Source organism: Bufo gargarizans, unplaced genomic scaffold (assembly GCF_014858855.1).
Source record: "Bufo gargarizans isolate SCDJY-AF-19 unplaced genomic scaffold, ASM1485885v1 original_scaffold_847_pilon, whole genome shotgun sequence".
Lineage (NCBI taxonomy): Eukaryota > Metazoa > Chordata > Amphibia > Anura > Bufonidae > Bufo > Bufo gargarizans.
The window spans coordinates 53,475-69,695 of record NW_025334726.1 but is presented as its reverse complement, the minus strand read 5'-3'; the positions used below and the strand labels follow the sequence as shown (position 1 = coordinate 69,695).

General features: G+C 55.4%; 1 protein-coding gene across 2 annotated transcripts; it reads left to right on the top strand.

The window, feature by feature from the left end:
- The first annotated feature begins 41 nt into the window (after positions 1-41).
- On the top strand, positions 42-9,861 carry TIMM10B (translocase of inner mitochondrial membrane 10B). 2 transcript variants are annotated; one of them, XM_044275080.1, is made up of 3 exons: positions 42-259; positions 9,100-9,195; positions 9,438-9,861. In XM_044275080.1, the coding sequence occupies exons 1-3, from the start codon at positions 230-232 to the stop codon at positions 9,669-9,671; spliced, it is 360 nt and encodes a 119-aa protein (XP_044131015.1). In that variant the 5' UTR covers positions 42-229; the 3' UTR covers positions 9,672-9,861. The 2 variants fall into 2 exon arrangements, with proteins under 2 accessions (XP_044131015.1, XP_044131014.1); XM_044275079.1 differs by having other exon boundaries at positions 49-259; positions 9,432-9,861.
- Positions 9,862-16,221: the final 6,360 nt, after the last annotated feature.

The window sequence follows — 16,221 nt, the reverse complement described above, 5'->3', positions numbered from 1 at the left end:
CCCTCTTTTGGTTGGCGGATGTACCGGAACTATTGTTCTCTGCGGAGGATTCTGGGAGGGACCGCAACACGTGAGCTCCGAGAAAATGGCCGCTAAATAAACACCAGTCGCTAGAGGCCAAGCAGAGGCCGATAGTAATGGCGGCGCCCTGAAGGGTCACATGAGTGAGAAGAGCCCTGAGAGAGACTACTGCTCGTCAGGCAGATAGAAGCTCGGAGCGGCCGGGACTATGGACGGGGAGCAACAGCAGCTGCGTAACGTGAGGACACCGCGCTCGGGGGGTCACATGACCGAAATAACGTCACATGGCAAACGGTCACCAATCAGATCACCGCTCCCATATATCTGACATAGATGGAGAATGAGAGCAGTGACGGGATTGGATGTTATATGAGGGGGGGGATTGGATGTTATATGAGGGGGGGGGATTGGATGTTATATGAGGGGGGGATTGGATGTTATATGGGGGGGGGTGGATGGGATTGGCTGTTGTAACGGCTACCCTTTGAATGAGAGGGTATCAGCCGTTGGGGACGTCCTCTTTCCTGGCAAGCTGCTGGGTACAAGTACGGCTGGTATAATCCCATCCACGAGTTCCAGAGGTAGAGTCAGGTTCAGCGGTAAAAAGAGCGGCGTAACGATCCCATAGATTCCCCTTTCCAAGAACGAGACGAGGCTCCGTTTAAAGGGTCAAGCAGAACTGACTGTACTTCACGTACAGCCTCTTTTATTCACAAACCACAAACATAGTACTGCCCACAGGGTTTTGAAATACAACCAATCAGTATATTACAACACACACAATGCAGGTACAGCAACCAATCGTTCCCGCCCCCAGAGGACCAGAAGGGAGACTGCGACACAGGACAGATACAACACATCCCCACAATGCATCATGGTTTCCTCCTCTTTGCCTGGGAGACAACCTTGGGCAATCCAATTATCTCTCAGGACAAAGGGAAATCGCCAATACACATGTGGAGACAACAGGACAGACATCACCATTTAAACACACAATGGGACAATAGAACCACACCCACCATATTCCAACTGCGTTCGGTCATATTAATAGTCCAGACCTGCGGCATGGTTCTGTTACACTGCTCCCCTTTTGTGGAACGCTCCGGCAGACCCGGATTGATCCATTTCGGGTCAACTTGGGGCTGTCCAGTCGGCTGTTAAGGTAAAAGTTCAGTTTGTCTGGACAGTCCGTCTGCGTTCCCATTGAACCGGCCAGGGCGTTATTGAATGGAAAAGTTATACGGTTGTAGGGCCAAGCTCCATCTCAGCAATCGTCCGTTGTCCCCAGTCACTCGGTTCAGCCATACCAGGGGGTTGTGGTCTGTGATCAGGGTGAATTCCTGACCGTAAAGGTACGGTGTGAGCTTCTTTAGAGCCCAGACCAGGGCTAGACACTCTTTTTCCACTGCCGCATAGCTCACTTCCCTGGGTAATAGCTTTCTACTCAGGTATGCGACAGGGTGTTCCCCCCCCCCATCTTCTCCGACCTGGCTTAGTACTGCCCCCAGTCCATACATGGAAGCATCTGTGTGGACGACAAATCTTTTGTTAGGGACGGGGGCAGACAAAACGGGTGCGTTGATCAAGACTTGCTTCAGGGTTTGGAAGGCTGCTTCACAGGCGGGAGACCACAGGACTGCCCTAGGTAAATTCTTCTTTGTTAAATCGGTCAGGGGTTTGGCGATGGCACTGTAGTCAGGGACAAATTTCCTGTAGTACCCTGCTGTCCCTAAGAATGCTAACACTTGAGTCTTAGTGTGGGAGGTGGGCCAATTGGCTACGGCCTCCACCTTAGCGGGTTCTGGTCGTTGTTTCCCACACCCCACTCTGTGTCCCAGGTACTGGACCTCAGCCATACCGAAATTACATTTCTCTGGTTTCAGGGTTAGGCCGGCGGCCCTAATCTGATCCAGCACAGCCTCTACGTGTCTCAGGTGCTCCCCCCAAGTCTCACTATAGATCGCAATGTCATCCAGGTATGCGCAAGCGAAATCCTGGAAGCCATCAAGGAGGCGATCCACTAAGCGCTGAAATGTAGCTGGGGCGTTTTTCATCCCGAAGGGCATGACCTTAAACTGGTACAAGCCAAACGGGGTGACAAACGCCGACTTAGGGATAGCGTCCTTGGCCAGGGGAATCTGCCAGTACCCTTTGCACAGATCGATGGTGGTCAGATAGCGTCCCCTGGCAATACGATCTAATAGTTCGTCCACTCGGGGCATGGGGTATGCATCTGTCACGGTTCGGTCATTGAGGCGTCGATAATCGACACAGAACCGGGTCGTTCCGTCCTTTTTGGGGACTAGAACGACTGGGGATGCCCAGGGGCTGTCGGATGGCTCGATAACTCCTAGTTTTAACATCTCCTGAATCTCCTTTCTCATCTCTTCTTTTACGGCTTCGGGGATTCTGTAGGGAGTCTGTCGGAGAGGGTTTTGTCCTGGGGCTTCGACATAATGTGTCGCTAAGGGTGTGTAACCGGGCTCCTGGGAAAACGTCAATCCTTTCTCAGCTAGTCATTGTTGGAGTTGCTCCCTTTCTGTGGAAGTTAATCGCTCCCCTAGCTGCACTGTATTAAGCAGAGTTTTAGGCTCGGATTCGGCTAACAGATCTGGGATGGGGAGGCCGTCTGGGTCTTCAGTGGCCGGGATACATATGGCCGCTATATCTTCGGGTCTTTCTTGGTACTCTTTTAATAAGTTTATATGAAAGGACTTCTGTATCCTTTCGTCCTTGCTACTGGCAATCACATAGGTGGTGTCACAGACCTGGGCCACTACCTTGTAAGGGCCTTGCCAGGAGGTCTGTAATTTGTTCCCTTTAACTGGTCTAAGTACTAGGACTTTCTGCCCTACCTGGAATGTTCTCAGTCTAGTGTCCCGATCGTACCAATGTTTCTGACGCCCCTGGGCCGTCTGGAGGTGTTCTCGGGCCATCCTGGCTAGGTGCCCCATGCGGTCCCGCATCTCCAGCACATAAGGTACGATAGGGACCCCCTCATGTTCTATCTCTCCCTCCCAGTGCTCCCGGACGAGGTCGAGGAGGCCTCGTACCCGCCGTCCATAGAGCAACTCGAAGGGGGAGAACCCTGTGGATTCCTGCGGCACCTCTCGAATTGCGAACAAGAGATGTGGCAAAAATCGCTCCCAGTCTCTGTATTCTGCCATAAAGGTCCGCAGCAATTGCTTTAGGGGACCATTAAAGCGTTCACAGAGACCGTTAGTTTGAGGGTGGTATGGTGAACTAAGCAGGGTTTTGACACCGCAGACTTTCCATAGCTGTTGAGTTAGGTCTGCGGTGAACTGGGTTCCTCGGTCAGATAGGATTTCCCGAGGAAATCCTACCCTGGTGAATATCCCGACTAGGGCACTGGCGACGGTGTCCGTCTGGATATTCGTCAGAGCGACGGCTTCTGGGTAGCGGGTAGCATAGTCCACTACGGTCAGAATGTACTTTTTGCCCGAGGGGCTGGGGTTAGGTAGGGGACCCACTAGGTCGACTGCCACCCTGCTAAATGGTTCCTCGATCACGGGCATAGGTGACAGTCGGGCTTTAGGATGATCCCCTCTCTTTCCTACCTGTTGGCATACGTCACAAGTGCTGCAGTAACGTCGCACATCCCTCGAGATCCCCGGCCAGAAGAAGGTCTGGGTGATCCGCTAGGTGGTGCGGTTACCCCCTAGATGCCCTGCCAACGGAATGTCGTGGCCAATTCGGAGAAGCTCCAACCGGTACTTTCTAGGTACTACTAGTTGGCGCTTCTGCGAAGGGACACAGCCTCTCTTTCTGCCTTCGGTTAGTCTATATAACCTGTCGCCCTCCCATATAAAACGTTCCCGCTCATCCCCTCTACTGTCGGCTAATTCTTGGTCCTGTCTGGTTTCCCTCCCAAACTCTTCTGGGGTGTCCCAAGCTATGGGCCCCTCTGGGGTGTTAGTACTAAGTGCCTGCTGGTGGCTTACCTGGGTCTCCCGACCTGTTGTCGAATCGTCCTCTGTACGGATCTGTGAGTGGGTGGTCACGGGACAAGCAGCAGCAGTCGTGGGTAAAAAGGCTGAGGCTAGAGGGCCAATGTCGTTGCACAGCACGACATCAGCAGGTAAATTGTCCATGATGCCCACTGTGGTCTTTCCCGACCCGACTCCCCACTCCAAGTGTATCCGGGCGGTGGGTAAGCGAAAAACAGACCTCCCTGCGACGCGAACAGCAACGGTACGATTAGATACATGTTCGGGTTTTACCAGATGTTTCTGTACCAAAGTGATGGTAGCACCCATGTCCCTTAGGCCTTGTGCTATCTGTCCATTCACTCGCACCTCCTGGCGGTGATGCTGGCGGTTATCTGGGGAGGCAGCTTGTATGGGGTTGGCCTCATACAAGATTCCCAGACACTCCTCAGGGCTCCCTTCAATTTCCAGGCAGTGAGCAGCCGAGGGGCGCGATGGCGGGGTCTCTGTGTTAGGGTTTGTGCGCCTCCAGTTATTATTGGCTGATCCCAAAGGGCAATAACGGGCAATATGCCCTGGGTTGCCGCAGCGATGACATGTCACTTTGTAAGGTTCCCGGGGCTGGTTGTGAGACCCCTGGGGATGTGGAGGCCCTGGGGGTACTGGAGCTCGAAATTCTGTGCGTGCAGCGTAGGTTGGGGTGCGTGCCTCTGTTCTAGGTGCTGGTCGTGTGGTAGCTTGGCTCACCTTCCTTGTTTAGGCGTATTCATCTGCTAGTCGCGCTGCCTCAGTAAAGTCGGCAGGGCGGCGATCTCTCACCCAGCCCTGTATTTCCGCAGCCAGATCTTGGAAGAAATATTCCATCAGGAACAACTGTAACACCTCCTCTCCGGTGTTGGCGTTGCACCCTCGCACCCAATGTGACGCCACCCTTTGTATCCTGTTTGCCCATTCCATGTGGGAGTCACCAGCCTTCTTTTTGGACTCCCGGAAGCGACGGCGGTAGGCTTCTGGGGTTACGGCATATCGGGTGAACAGCGCCTTTTTAACTTGCTGATATTGTAAAACATCCTCTGGAGTAAGAGCCCAAAAGGCTTCATTGGCTTTGCCCGACAATTTCCCAGACAACATAGGGACCTATTGGTCTGGCGGTACCTGGTGTAGTGAGCACTGCCTCTCAAAGTCCGCCAAATATCCATCGAGTTCCTCCTCACTTTCTACAAAAGCTTTAAATGCAGCGAAGGGTATTTTCTTTCCTGTAGCAGGGGGTGTGGGAGTAGGAACTGCATGTGTAATGGGCTGTCTATTACCAGTTCCAGTTCTTGTCCCCTCTTAGTCTGTATCTCTTCCCTTGCTTCCCGGAACAGTTGGTTTATTAGTTCTGCGGACGTTTCTGGATACAAGGATAATCTCCGCTGTACAATACCCGTAATGGCATCTTCCTCGCTGACAGGTGCCAGGGGCTCCGTTCCTTCCATGGATCCATCCATTCCGTCCAGCTCCAGCAGGTCAGCGATCAGCTCCCTCCGTGGTCTGTTACTGGCACTCCTACCACGACTCTCCAATAAATCCTTCAGTGTGGGCCTTTTCAGCCGGGCGTACTGAGACTCCATGCAGCACTCGCTCGTTGGATAAAAGGACCAATCCCACCGCTGCCACCAATGTAACGGCTACGCTTTGAATGAGAGGGTATCAGCCGTTGGGGACGTCCTCTTTCCTGGCAAGCTGCTGGGTACAAGTACGGCTGGTATAATCCCATCCACGAGTTCCAGAGGTAGAGTCAGGTTCAGCAGTAAAAAGAGCGGCGTAACGATCCCATAGATTCCCCTTTCCAAGAACGAGACGAGGCTCCGTTTAAAGGGTCAAGCAGAACTGACTGTACTTTACGTACAGCCTCTTTTATTCACAAACAAGAAAACATAGTACTGCCCACAGGGTTTTGAAATACAACCAATCAGTATATTACAACACATACACAGCAACCAATCGTTCACGCCCCTAGGGGCCCAGAAGGGAGACTGCGACACAGGACAGATACAACACATCCCCACAATGCATCATGGTTTCCTCCTCTCTGTCCTGGAGACAACCGAGGAGCAATCCAATTATCTCTCAGGACAAAGGGTGATCGCCAATACACATGTGGAGACAACAGGACAGACATCACCATTTAAACACACAATAGAACAATGGGACAATTAGAAACCCACCCAGCATATTCCAACTGCGTTCGGTCATATTAATAGTCCAGACCTGCGGCATAGTTCTGTTACAGATGTTATATGGGGGGTGAGGTGAGGGCAGTGTCGGACTGGGGTGCCTAGAATTCACCAGTAAAATGTATTTTGGGGCCCACCGTACGGATACAGCTCACACAGCAGATGAGGACTATGGGGTCCCTGCAGCAGAAGGCAGGTCCTGGGGAGAAGAGGACCCTGGTGTCTCCTCCTCTGTACCTGAAGTCCTCTCAGCTCTGATCTATAGTAATGGAGGTTCTGGAAGAATCCGGTGTATTATATGGACAGCGGCCGGTGGAGGAGCTGGACATGGGACATGGGATATATGGATGGAGTGCAGGACGTTTGCTGTGTTATGTGCCACTGGTGCAGCAGGGGGTGGGAGACTAGGGGCCACCTTTTTCAGGGTCCCACTGGGGGATTCACCTGTACCCCTGTGGGCCAGTCTGAGCCTGGATGAGGGGCTGCAGTGGGTTGGGCGGTCTGGCACTGGAGAAGGAGACGGGGTCAGGTGAGGGTCTGCAGTGGGTTATGTGGTCCGGCGCTGGAGTAGGGGTCAGGGGGCGGGGTTAGTTGAGGGGCTGCAGTGGGTTGGGCGGTCTGGCGCTTGAGGAGGGGTCAGGTTAGGTGCTGCGGGAGATCGGATGGTTCGGCGGTCTGCCGCCATAGGAGTTGTCAGGGAAGGGGCTGCGATGGATCGAATGGTTGGGCGGTCTGGCACTGGAGGAGGGGTTAGGCTAGGGGCTGCAGTGGGTTGGGTGGGCTGGAGCTGGAGGAGGTGTACGGTGAGGGGCTGCGGTGGGTTATGTGGTCTGGAGCTGGAGGAGGTGTACGGTGGGTTATGTGGTCTGGAGCTGGAGGAGGTGTACAGTGAGGGGCTGCGGTGGGTTATGTGGTCTGGAGGAGCTGTACGGTGAGGGGCTGCGGTGGGTTATGTGGTCTGGCGCTGGAGGAGTCGTCAGGTGAGGGGATGCGGTGGGTTATGTGGTCTGGAGCTGGAGGAGTCGTCAGGTGAGGGGCTGCGGTGGGTTATGTGGTCTGGAGCTGGAGGAGGAGTACGGTGAGGGGCTGCGGTGGGTTATGTAGTCTGGAGCTGGAGTAGGTGTACGGTGAGGGGCTGCAGTGGGTTGGGTGGGCTGGAGCTGGAGGAGGTGTACGGTGAGGGGCTGCGGTGGGTTATGTGGTCTGGAGCTGGAGGAGGTGTACGGTGGGTTATGTGGTCTGGAGCTGGAGGAGGTGTACGGTGAGGGGCTGCGGTGGGTTATGTGGTCTGGAGGAGGTGTACGGTGAGGGGCTGCGGTGGGTTATGTGGTCTGGCGCTGGAGGAGGAGTCAGGTGAGGGGATGCGGTGGGTTATGTGGTCTGGAGCTGGAGGAGTCGTCAGGTGAGGGGCTGCGGTGGGTTATGTGGTCTGGAGCTGGAGGAGGAGTACGGTGAGGGGCTGCGGTGGGTTATGTGGTCTGGAGTAGGTGTACGGTGAGGGGCTGCGGTGGGTTGGGTGGTCTGGAGCTGGAGGAGGAGTCAGGTGAGGGGCTGCAGTGGGTTTTGTGGTCTGGAGCTGGAGGAGGAGTAAGGTGAGGGGCTGCGGTGGGTTATGTGGTCTGGAGGAGGAGTAAGGTGAGGGGCTGCAGTGGGTTATGTGGTCTGGAGGAGGAGTAAGGTGAGGGGCTGCGGTGGGTTATGTGGTCTGGAGGAGGAGTAAGGTGAGGGGCTGCAGTGGGTTATGTGGTCTGGAGGAGGAGTAAGGTGAGGGGCTGCAGTGGGTTATGTGGTCTGGAGCTGGAGGAGGAGTAAGGTGAGGGGCTGCAGTGGGTTATGTGGTCTGGAAGAGGAGTAAGGTGAGGGGCTGCAGTGGGTTAGGTGGTCTGGAGGAGGATTCAGGTGAGGGGCTGTAGTGGGTTGGGTGGTCTGGAGGAGGAGTCAGGTGAGGGGCTGTAGTGGGTTGGGTGGTCTGGAGGAGGAGTCAGGTGAGGGGCTGTAGTGGGTTGGGTGGTCTGGAGGAGGAGTCAGGTGAGGGGCTGTACTGTAGTGGGTTGGGTGGTCTGGAGGAGGAGTCAGGGGAGGGTCTGCGGTGGGTTATGTGGTCTGGAGCTGGAGGTGGTGTACGGTGAGGGGCTGCGGTGGGTTGGGCGGTCTGGCGCTGGAGGAGGGGGCAGGTGAGGGGCTGTGGTGGGTTGGGTGGTCTGGCGCTGGAGGAGGGGGCAGGTGAGGGGCTGCGGTGGGTTGGGTGGTCTGGAGCTGGAGGAGGGGTCAGATGAGGGGCTGCGGTGGGTTGGGCGGTCTGGCGCTGGAGGAGGGGGCAGGTGAGGGGCTGTAGTGGGTTGGGTGGTCTGGAGGAGGAGTCAGGTGAGGGGCTGTAGTGGGTTGGGTGGTCTGGAGGAGGAGTCAGGGGAGGGGCTGCGGTGGGTTATGTGGTCTGGAGCTGGAGGAGGTGTACGGTGAGGGGCTGCGGTGGGTTGGGCGGTCTGGCGCTGGAGGAGGGGGCAGGTGAGGGGCTGTGGTGGGTTGGGTGGTCTGGCGCTGGAGGAGGGGGCAGGTGAGGGGCTGTGGTGGGTTGGGTGGTCTGGAGCTGGAGGAGGAGTCAGGTGAGTAGCTGCGGTGGGTTATGTGGTCCGGCGCTGGAGGAGGGGGCAGGTGAGGGGCTGCGGTGGGTTGGGCAGTCTGGCGCTGGAGGAGGGGTCAGATGAGGGGCTGCGGTGGGTTGGGCGGTCTGGCGCTGGAGGAGGGGGCAGGTGAGGGGCTGCGGTGGGTTAGGTGGTCTGGCGCTGGAGGAGGGGGGCGGGGTCAGGTGAGGGGCTGTGGTGGGTTGGGTGGTCTGGCGCTGGAGGAGGGGGCAGGTGACGGGGGGCTGTGGGGATCGGCAGTGACCGCTCTCTCTCTCTCTCTCTCCCCAGCTCCGGGACTTCCTGCTGGTCTACAATAAGATGACGGAGATGTGTTTTAGCCGCTGCGCCAAGAACCTGAACTACCGCTCGCTGACCATGGAGGAGGTAGGAGGCGGTACAAGCCCCTTGTCATGTGACTGATTTGCTCCGCCCTCCTACAGGCGTGTCATCACTGGAAAAGCTTCCCATAATTCCATGAATCTGGCTTGGAAAGCTGGGATGTACTGCTCGACGGTCACGTGGGGGGAGATGACGGGAGGAGTAGTGCTCGACGGTCATGTGGGTGGGAGATGATGGGAGGAGTAGTGCTCTGGTGCCCTGACTCTCGTCCTTCTTCCTAGGAGCAGTGTCTGGACAGTTGTGCCTCCAAATTCATCCGTTCCAACCACCGCCTGATGGCGTCGTACGTGGGGCTGATGCCGGGGATGGTGCAGCGCAGGATGGCGGATTATGAGAACCAGAACAAAGAGGCGGCGAGTGAGCCAGCGGTCCTGACAGAGAGCAGCGGCAGCACCCCGGAGCAGGGGCCCCCCCAGATATCCGGGGCCCTAGATGCAGCAGTCACCCAACCACCTGTGTAATGAGATGTGACTCCATTATCACTACTTCGGCCCTGGGGCCCCTGTAAAGTGACACAGGATGGTGGGGCTCCTGTGAAGGAACATTCCCCGCAGGGCGGCACGGTAATGCCAGGATAGTGCCGCCACCTGGTGTGCTATGATTTGTGTGGAGGTCCGCCATGTCAGGGAGGCAATAAATCTGCTGACTGCCCAGGTCTCGTCCTTGCAGCATGCCTTGTGTGCCTCAGGAGCGCCCCCTGTCAGCTGGACCTGAGGGCGGCTGACGTGTCTGCCTCGCGGGATTCACGACTTATCGCTGTCCGCTTCAGCCGCGGTGTCCGTTCTGTCAGAGCGCTGTTCTCCCTGGAGGCGGCAAACCATTCCCGGCCTACAGTGTGTGTGAACACGGCCCTAGCGCTGTCCTGCAGAGTCGTCCTGGGGCCCCAGCGGAGGACGGCCACCTACCTGCTGGGGTGTCTCAGGCCCCCACTGTAGCCCTGTCTGCCCCTCTAGTTATCCATCATGAAACGCCAAACCGCATGAGCGTGTGCCACGTGTGTCCTATACCGGGGTATGGGTCACAGAAGTGATAGGGTCTGCATCCGTGATGCGGAATGCCCACGGAACGGTGCCCGTGTATTGTGGATCCGCAATACGGGCACAGAGCGCACATGTTCGTGTGCAATAAGCCTAAGGGCGATCCCAGGGAGGAGGGGGCTCACAGTCATGGCCGCTGGAGACCCTCCGGTTACTGCTTTATGGATATCCCCAAATCCAGCTCCCCGTGTATCCGCCATCCTCCGGGCGACATCCACAACGTAAAGAAAGTGCCAGCACTTAAATCGGTAACAAACTACAGCATGTGGACCCCGCCTCACGCCACCGCACAATTGCTGCGTTTTTAGTAGTAATCGTATGGACTGCGAAACCACCAGGGTCAAGTGGATCCGCTCCCCCCAACCAACTACAGGAGGGGGGGGCGCCTCCCTCCAAAACTGTCATGTGATACAAGATACATGTGTGTAAATCCCACAACGTACAAGATATAAAATACATGATACAGTGTATCGACGGCGGCGCACAGCGTATCGCAGCACAGTGTATCGACGGCGGCGCACAGCGTATCACAGCACAGTGTATCGACGTCGGCGCACAGCGTATCACAGCACAGTGTATCGACGGCGGCGCACAGCGTATCACAGCACAGTGTATCGACGGCGGCGCACAGTGTATCACAGCACAGTGTATCGACGGCGGCGCACAGCGTATCACAGCACAGTGTATCGACGGCGGCGCACAGCGTATCACAGCACAGTGTATCGACGTCGGCGCACAGCGTATCACAGCACAGTGTATCGACGGCGGCGCACAGTGTATCACAGCACAGTGTATCGACGTCGGCGCACAGCGTATCACAGCACAGTGTATCGACGGCGGCGCACAGCGTATCACAGCACAGTGTATCGACGGCGGCGCACAGCGTATCACAGCACAGCGTATCACAGCACAGTGTATCACAGCACAGTGTATCGACGGCGGCGCACAGCGTATCACAGCAAAGTGCATCGACGGCGGCGCACAGCGTATCACAGCAGAGTGCATCGACGGCGGCGCACAGCGTAGCACAGTGTATCGACGGCGGTGCACAGCGTATCGCAGCACAGTGTATCGACGGCGGCGCACAGCGTATCGCAGCACAGTGTATCGACGGCGGCGCACAGCGTATCGCAGCACAGTGTATCGACGGCGGCGCACAGCGTATCGCAGCACAGTGTATCGACGGCGGCGCACAGCGTATCGCAGCACAGTGTATCGACGGCGGCGCACAGCGTATCGCAGCACAGTGTATCGACGGCGGCGCACAGCGTATCGCAGCACAGTGTATCGACGGCGGCGCACAGCGTATCGCAGCACAGTGTATCGACGGCGGCGCACAGCGTATCGCAGCACAGTGTATCGACGGCGGCGCACAGCGTATCGCCGCACGTTGTATCGACGGCGGCGCACAGCGTATCACAGCACGTTGTATCGACGGCGGCGCACAGCGTATCGCAGCACGTTGTATCGACGGCGGCGCACAGCGTATCACAGCACGTTGTATCGACGGCGGCGCACAGCGTATCACAGCACAGTGTATCGACGGAGGCGCACAGCGTAGCACAGCACAGTGTATCGACGGCGGCGCAAAGCGTATCACAGCACAGTGTATCGACGGCGGCGCACAGTGTATCACAGCACAGTGTATCGACGGCGGCGCACAGTGTATCACAGCACAGTGTATCACAGCGCCGCACAGTGTATCACAGCACAGTGTATCACAGCACAGTGTATCACAATCCATGACAGCACTGGTTCTGGATCACAACTCTCACTTCAAATATTTTGAAAAAAACTGCACAGTGTGAATTGGATAAAAATATGCAGCAATTCAGGATACACAGACACAACACATCCCCACAATGCATCATGGTTTCCTCCTCTCTGTCCCAGAGACAACCGAAGGCAATCCAATTATGTCTCAGGACAAAGGGAGATCGCCAATACACATGTGGAGACAACAGGACAGGAATCACCACCCAAACACACAATGGCACACCCCCACAGCAAACACAGACATTTAACATATCCCCAGATAGCTCAAGTCTGAGTGCATATCATTAGGTGAATGGCACTCAGACCACACGAATACAATAATATTAGCTATCTGGGTGCCCTCACATAACATACAATTGTTTTAAAGTTACTATGGGCCATAATCCTGAGGCAAGAGGCTGGTAGCCAGCCCCCTCCAAAACCCAGTGGCGAGGTTGGTTTTGTCACACATCTCCCCCCCCCCCCCCCCCCCCCTCAGGGAAGACTAACCAGATACCTAACCTCACGCCGGTCGGTACCTGAGTTAGTCTGGCAGTCCAACCACAACCCAATACTGGACCTGTTGAACTCTGGGGCCTGGCTCTGTTCTGTATGTCCCCAGCTGTTGAGTGTGCATCTGCTACTCCTTGCTTCCTTGTTGCTCTCTAGCTTGGAGCTGTAGGTACTTGGTGGGCAGAGGCCGACTGCGCTCTGCCCCGATGCCAGCTCTTCCGCTGGGGTATATATGGATTGGATAGAACCGGCACTCAAAACAATCGGATTGTGCGTGGAAATAAATTAAAATTATTTATTAAACAATAAACGCTTAATAAGCTATATTCTGTGTACATCAGGGTAAACTCATAAAAATGACATAAAAGGCATATAAAAATAAAAATAAATATCTCTGATATAGAGAAATCTTAAATGTTGGGCACAGCAAGCTGCATCCGTATCCCCCCCAGTTGGGTAAGGTAATTAGATCGCAGACGTCTGTGACAAAGCAGATTAATGTATTTGAAATATATTCAATAGTCTATATCCCGCTACTTCCGCTGGGGTAGCCTGTGGGATGTCCGGCTCTGGAGAAGAGGATAGGGGAGGCCAGAGGCCGACTGCTCTCTGCCCCGATGCCAGCTCTTCCACTGGGGTAGCCTGTGGAAAGTCAGCCTCTGGAGAAGAGGATAGAGGAGGGCAGAGGCCAACTGCGCTCTGCCCAGATGCCAGCGCTTCCGCTGGGGTAGCCTGTGGGATGTCCGGCTCTGGAGAAGAGGATAGGGGAGGCCAGAGGCCGACTGCTCTCTGCCCCGATGCCAGCTCTTCCACTGGGGTAGCCTGTGGAAAGTCAGCCTCTGGAGAAGAGGATAGAGGAGGGCAGAGGCCAACTGCGCTCTGCCCAGATGCCAGCGCTTCCGCTGGGGTAGCCTGTGGGATGTCCGGCTCTGGAGAAGAGGATAGGGGAGGCCAGAAGCCGACTGCTCTCTGCCCAGATGCCAGCTCTTCCGCTGGGATGTGGTCAGGGAATCCTATCCCCAGGACCTTGTTGCAGATCGGCTGTGGAGAGGAGGAATCGCTTACCTCCTCCTCCTGGCATTCCTGTGGGGTTGGTGGAGGATCTGAACCGGCCGTCCAGCATCCCGGTAGGCCTGGTGCAGAGACTGCGGTCCCGTCTGCACCATCGGAGTTAGGTGTGCTGTCCCCCTGTGGTTGGGGAGAGAGACCGGTTGTCTCCTCTCCCTTCAAAGTACACTGCCGCTGGGGAATGGAGACAATGCTCTCCTCTCCCTGCAAAACATACTGCCGCTGGGAAGCAGGACCGACTGTCCCTACTCCCTGAACCTCCGGCTGCCGTTGGGGATCTGGGCCGACTGCCCAGCATCCCTGTAGGGCCGGTGGAGAGATCTCGGTCCCATCTCCACCTGCCATATGGGTTTCCCCCCAGGACCAGTCTATGAGGTCCCCTACCTCTGTAGCTGGTACTGAAGCAGGGGATACTTCAGTTGGGTACTCTCAGTACACCTTCACAATATCATCCCAGCTGAAGGGCTCTGGACCTGGGTCTGACACTCTGCTCTCTCGCTGAGCCCTCTCAATGGAGTGGAAGAGATCTCGGTAGTCCTGCTCCAGTTCCCATTGCAGGGTTGCTAGGTGAGCCAGGTCTTTCTGTACCTCGTGGGGGTCATCCCAATCCAGCCTAGCCTCCCTCTCGTAGAAAATGTTCTGAAGTCTGGACTGTGCAGGGCTCCCGAAGTCAGGCTCTGCAAAGGACTCCCATAACAAGCCAGGACCATCAAACTCCTCTCCCTCTGGCTTGTCATGCTCAGCTATCCAGGGTATAAACTGTGCCACATACCACCAAAGCGCCTGGTAGGCATCCTCCAGCCATAGCTCCTGCCATACCCGGTGCTGTAGTTCTATCACCCATTCCTCCAGGGGCTGCTCTCCCAAGAGACCCATCCGCATCGCCACACGCTTCTGTAGCTGCTGCTCATAACTGGGGAGACTCTCACCTCGCCGCCGCTGGGCATTTTCCAGGGCATCATACCAGACTTCCTTTCTGTCTGCATCCCTGTAGTCTGCGGCTGCCTCCTCGTCATAGAACGCTGTCCGAAGACTAGCCGATTCCATCCTGCTGTAGCCATGGGCGCTGTACGGATACTAGCGTTGCCCTCAATATACTCCACGAACGGTGTCTCCGAGCTGCTTCTCCTGACACTAGGACGCCATCCCACTGCTTGCCACCAAATGTAACGGAACGCCTGGCACCCCGACCGGGTACCTCCGTCGATAGATGCTCCTAGTGCTTTCCGAGGGCTCCAAGCACTCCACTTGACACCGTACGCACTGAAGACCCCACGAACCGCCAAAGCTTGGTTGAGGTCTCACCGTCTCCTACCCACACTGGACCTACGACAAGGCTCCAGGCTCCAGTGGGTGAACCTCTCCTACAGCCAGAGAGCAGGAACAGCTCTTACAAGAGCTAGTAGTTATGCCAGGGGAGTATAGCAAATCTTCAGCGTATAGCAATCCCCCAGTGTTGATCAGTTACCCAAACACCAGTCTCAACATGATGAAGGGTAAAACAGGAACACTTTATTGAGGGCTACCCGCCCGTATTTATGCAGGTCCCCATCTGGTGGACACGCCCCCAGGGGACCAGAATGGAGACTGCGACACACCGAACAGATACAACACATCCCCACAATGCATCATGGTTTCCTCCTCTCTGCCCCAGAGACAACCGAGGAATAATCCAATTATCTCTCAGGACAAAGGGAGATCGCCAATACACATGTGGGGACAACAGGACAGAAATCACCACCCAAACACACAATGGCACACCCCCACAGCAAACACAGACATGTAACATATCCCCAGATAGCTCAAGTCTGAGTGCATATCATTAGGTGAATGGCACTCAGACCACACGAATACAATTAAACTAGCCATCTGGGTGCCTCACATAACATACAATTTAACCGAACGCATAATAACATAAAACACAATTCTACAGACAGAGTTAAGCTGTGCGGCCGGTCTGTCTTCTCCTTTACAGTTACTATGGGCCATAATCCTGAGGCAAGAGGCCTTCAAACAGCCCCCTCCAAAACCCAGTGGCGAGGTTGGTTTGGTCACAGGCAGCCACCCCGCCCCATGTCATGGCGGCTGAGATCCGACGTCCTGCATGGAATTCATGATGCAGAAAAGGTGAGGACGACTCCGGACCCTCCAACCGGTACCAGGAATAGTGTACAAGACGGTCCAACAGCCGAGACCACCGGAACCAGGCACATGGGACTATACAGTATATACACAGTACACAGGACTATACAGTATATACACAGTACACAGGACTATACAGTATATACACAGCAGTATACAGTATGTACACAGGAGTATACAGTATATACACAGTACACAGGACTATACAGTATATACACAGGAGTATACAGTATATACACAGTACACAGGACTATACAGTATATACACAGTACACAGGACTATACAGTATGTACACAGGAGTATACAGTATATACACAGTACACAGGACTATACAGTATATACACAGTACACAGGACTATACAGTATATACACAGCAGTATACAGTATGTACACAGGAGTATACAGTATATACACAGTACACAGGACTATACAGTATATACACAGGAGTATACAGTATATACACAGTACACAGGACTATACAGTATATACACAGGAC